This window comes from Dermacentor silvarum, chromosome 1, assembly GCF_013339745.2.
Source record: "Dermacentor silvarum isolate Dsil-2018 chromosome 1, BIME_Dsil_1.4, whole genome shotgun sequence".
NCBI classification, from domain to species: Eukaryota; Metazoa; Arthropoda; class Arachnida; order Ixodida; family Ixodidae; genus Dermacentor; species Dermacentor silvarum.
In genome coordinates, this window is record NC_051154.1 from 102,082,926 (window position 1) to 102,086,463 (window position 3,538).

A 3,538-nucleotide genomic window follows, 5' to 3' on the forward strand; every position below is an offset into this window, starting at 1 on the left:
TTCGCGCTTTTTTTAAAGCTTTCGTTGGATTTTTCCGTAAATTGAGCCACGTACTGGCATTTCAATTAGCGCTCTGCAACGGATTTCCCATATAATACTGGACCCGCGTTCTAGCAGCATATCTTGCTCTTTTTTACAAATAATTGCATTTCGGTAAATTAATTATGAAGTGAAAGGACTCACTCGCATCCAGCTCCAAGACCACTGGCGTTGGCTTCATGCTCAGGCAACCAATCACTGATCTTTCTTTGTATTTTTCGAGCCTTTTTTTCTTTCTTCTTTTTTTTTTTCGTCTCCCCAGCCGTCTGCTTTTCTCTTCTCACATCGGGAAGCGCACCGCGTCCGTGCGCCGGAGTTCGGAAGGTCGATTTTTTTTTTTTTTTTTTTTTTTTCAAAAACTCGCGCAGCTTCTATTCGAGCGGCACGTTCGGCTTCTGGCGAAAAGGTGAGCGCTCCGCCGGCGCCAGCTTTCTCCCGGCGGCCTCCTCCTCCTCCTCCTCCTCCTCGCGCTTTGTGACGTGGGGGAGAGAGAGCCCGCGGGGCGACAGCGTACACACACGCGCACGCACGCAAGCCGGCTGCGGCCGACGCTTCCCGGAATCGGCGATGACGAGCGCGACGACCACGGCGCATGCACAGCAAGCGCGTCCAGCCCCGGGCGACTCGATCGGTCGCCTCTGTGCGTTTGCCGTTGCTTCTGGCGACGCATCCGCCCCCCCGGTGCTTCACCCCCTTCCATTGCCTGCGAACCCCTCTAGACTGTTCTTTCTGGCGGCCTTTCTGTACACGATCCGGTGCGCAGTACGCGCCGGCAGCGGCTTTGTTACGGTCACGCCGGGCCACTCGCTCTGACCTTGGCAAGTGTTTATCCCGACTAGGCGGAGAGGAAGGAGTTAATTGAGTTCATTCTCAGGTGATGATATATCAGGCATTCGTATGTAATAATAATAATAATAATAATAATAATAATAATAATAATAATAATAATAATAATAATAATAATAATAAACTTTAACTTAACACTGCTGCTGCTGCTGTTGTTGTTGTCACTCTTTAAACATATGGTTCACGCGCAATATAAGAGGTTGTGCAGGATCGACCGAGTCCATAAGCTTGAATGATAGGAGAAACGAAAATTCTGCAAATGGGACCTATTATTATGCTAACTTCCAACAATGGCAACAATCCATCTGTGAAAAGCATTCAATCGGCTCGGCAAGCTTGCATGTTGTCAGGCAGATAGCAACGAGGAGAGAGAGCAAGAAGTGGCGCGAATTGGGGAACCTGAACTGAAAAGTGCCGTACTTGCGAAAAGCGAGAAACAAATGAATTTGACGGGGCTAGAATGGGTGGGGTCGATCATAGAATCATGGACGGCGCAACAAACGTTCCTCAGACCGAATCAAGAAGTCTTCGCCGCGGAAGGAAGTACAAGAGCAAGTGTCTGCAATTGTCAAATGTCATTAGACTTTTACCCTGCTTACACGCGAACCAAGCACGAAGAGGAATCATTTTGTGTTTCTTGACACAGGTGCTACGCATCTCTGTGCGTGCTTGGTAAAGGGCGCAAGAGTAGCTGGCCGTGTCGATTTATTGTGCCCTTTGTGTTGGATTATACTTGATGTGTCATCACGAGGACTTACCTCGTGTGTGCTAGCTATGCTAAGTGCACAGCTGCATCGTACTATTCACTTCCCAGCAAAAGAGAAAGCAAGCAACAAATGTTGCGCAGGGATAAGGGAGGGAGAAAAAAAAAAAAAGAGCTCTTAAGCGCATCGTACCGTTTGAAAGACGGCTGTCAGACAGGCCCGCTCGAGCGTCTGCGTGGTTCCATGAGTGTGTGTACGCTTCTAGCTAACAGCGCATGCATTTGCGCTTCACAGTTTCCGCGAATGGAAGAATCACGCTGTGGAAACGACGGTAAAATATTTCTTCGATACCAAATTGAAGAAATCGTAAAGGCTTCTTCGGCTGCTCCCAAGTTCGAATTAAGACGTCAGAATTCATCGATCGTCAGTTACTAGCCGAGTTCAAATTGCGACCAGCTGCATCGTAAAGCGAGAGTATAGGGAACGGGGGAAAGGCCTCTGTTCTCCGCGTCTCGGTGGTGAGGTTTACAGTGTAGCGAAGACCAACATAGCGGTAGCTTAGATACCTTGTTTGAATAAGACCGTGCATGCGTAATGAGCAGGGGGGGGGGGGAACGAAAAAAAAACGTATTTTTTCAATAAACGAACAAAATGTACACTGATTAAAAAGAATGGACACGTACGAACCAGTTTTTTCATCGACCCGCGTGCATACATTCCGTTGAATTTCGTCTACGGGAAGTTTTGAAGTTCATAATGAATGGCCCGGTAGTATACCAGGTCGATTTTAAAGGCGTTGCTGATATGTGTAATGAGTGACTCATGGAACGTGGATGCAAAGTAATCCGTCTCTCGAGGATAGACAACGAGCCGAGCAGCCAGCCCATTAATATACTGTGCCTTAGCACTAAACCTGGGCCGGAATCTTATAACGGTTCGGAATGCGAACCGGTTCGCTTCGCCGCTTACGTCACTAAATAGGCCTCTCCCAAGCCGGAGGTGGAAGACGGTGAGGACGCGATCAATAAACGAGAGGATGTCGCCTCTGAAGTGTACGTCATTATATGACGAGTTAATCGAGGAATTGGAGAATGTTTATTCTTGCTCAATAAATATGAACTATTATTTAAATAATGCCCTGAAAGTTTTCAAGTATCGTCGGGCGTTGACATATTCCTTTATTCGTCATTAGGCAATATAATATTACCATTTGTTTAACCTGGCTCGTCGCCAGGTGGTAATCCACGCGTTAAAAATTGTAACCACTCGAATCAACGGAAATAGCCACATCACCATCAATTGTGCAGAAATTTTGAAAGTTGGTTCTTAATTCTATGATGTCGTCGCACAGCCATCGGACGGTTCCCTTTGACAGACGATAATGACGCCGAAACATCTGTCAGCTCCGAAAACGCGTCTAGCACCTCCAGTCATTTACGGGTCCGGGAGAGCAACCCGAGACAAAGAATGTGGGGCGCCGCCATGTTTTCATGTGTATGTAGTCGTACCTTAGAGATAATCAACGCGCGCGCATGCACCGCCCGCGGGTCTCCGAGGTGGCACGGCCCGCGCGCACGGCCAAGGTCGCAAGCAAACAGCCAAGCCATAGCAACGGAACCCAAAGCCGACTATCTCTTCGCCGGTTCCACTCATGGCCGACGACGGGTTCGCTTTGAAAATGATTGACAGATGCGTGACGTGTTCAAAATTTGCGGTACCGCCCCGCTGTCTCTGACGGCCACTGACGCAACCACAATTCTGACCAATATCACGTGAGGGCAAGCGAACGGTTCGCATTCGGAACCGTTATAAGATTCCGCCACTGGTGCCTGTTACTACGTACAAGTGCTTTGATTTGCTCATAACTTCCGACATTAAATGGCAGTCTCAAGTTGAGCACATAATTAGCGAAGCATAGTAGGCTTTACTTACGCTGTTCGCTAAACTGA

The 3,538-nt window shown here is 48.1% G+C and overlaps 1 protein-coding gene across 1 annotated transcript in view; it reads right to left on the reverse strand.

Moving 5' to 3' along the window:
* LOC119433926 (ataxin-1-like) overlaps positions 1–235 on the reverse strand; it is a 141,904-nt gene extending 141,669 nt beyond the window's left edge. The window contains exon 1 of the mRNA XM_049671732.1: positions 184–235. Within this exon, the coding sequence (XP_049527689.1) occupies positions 184–220 (37 nt within the window). The 5' untranslated portion in view covers positions 221–235. The remainder of the gene's footprint in view (positions 1–183) is intronic.
* Positions 236–3,538: the final 3,303 nt, after the last annotated feature.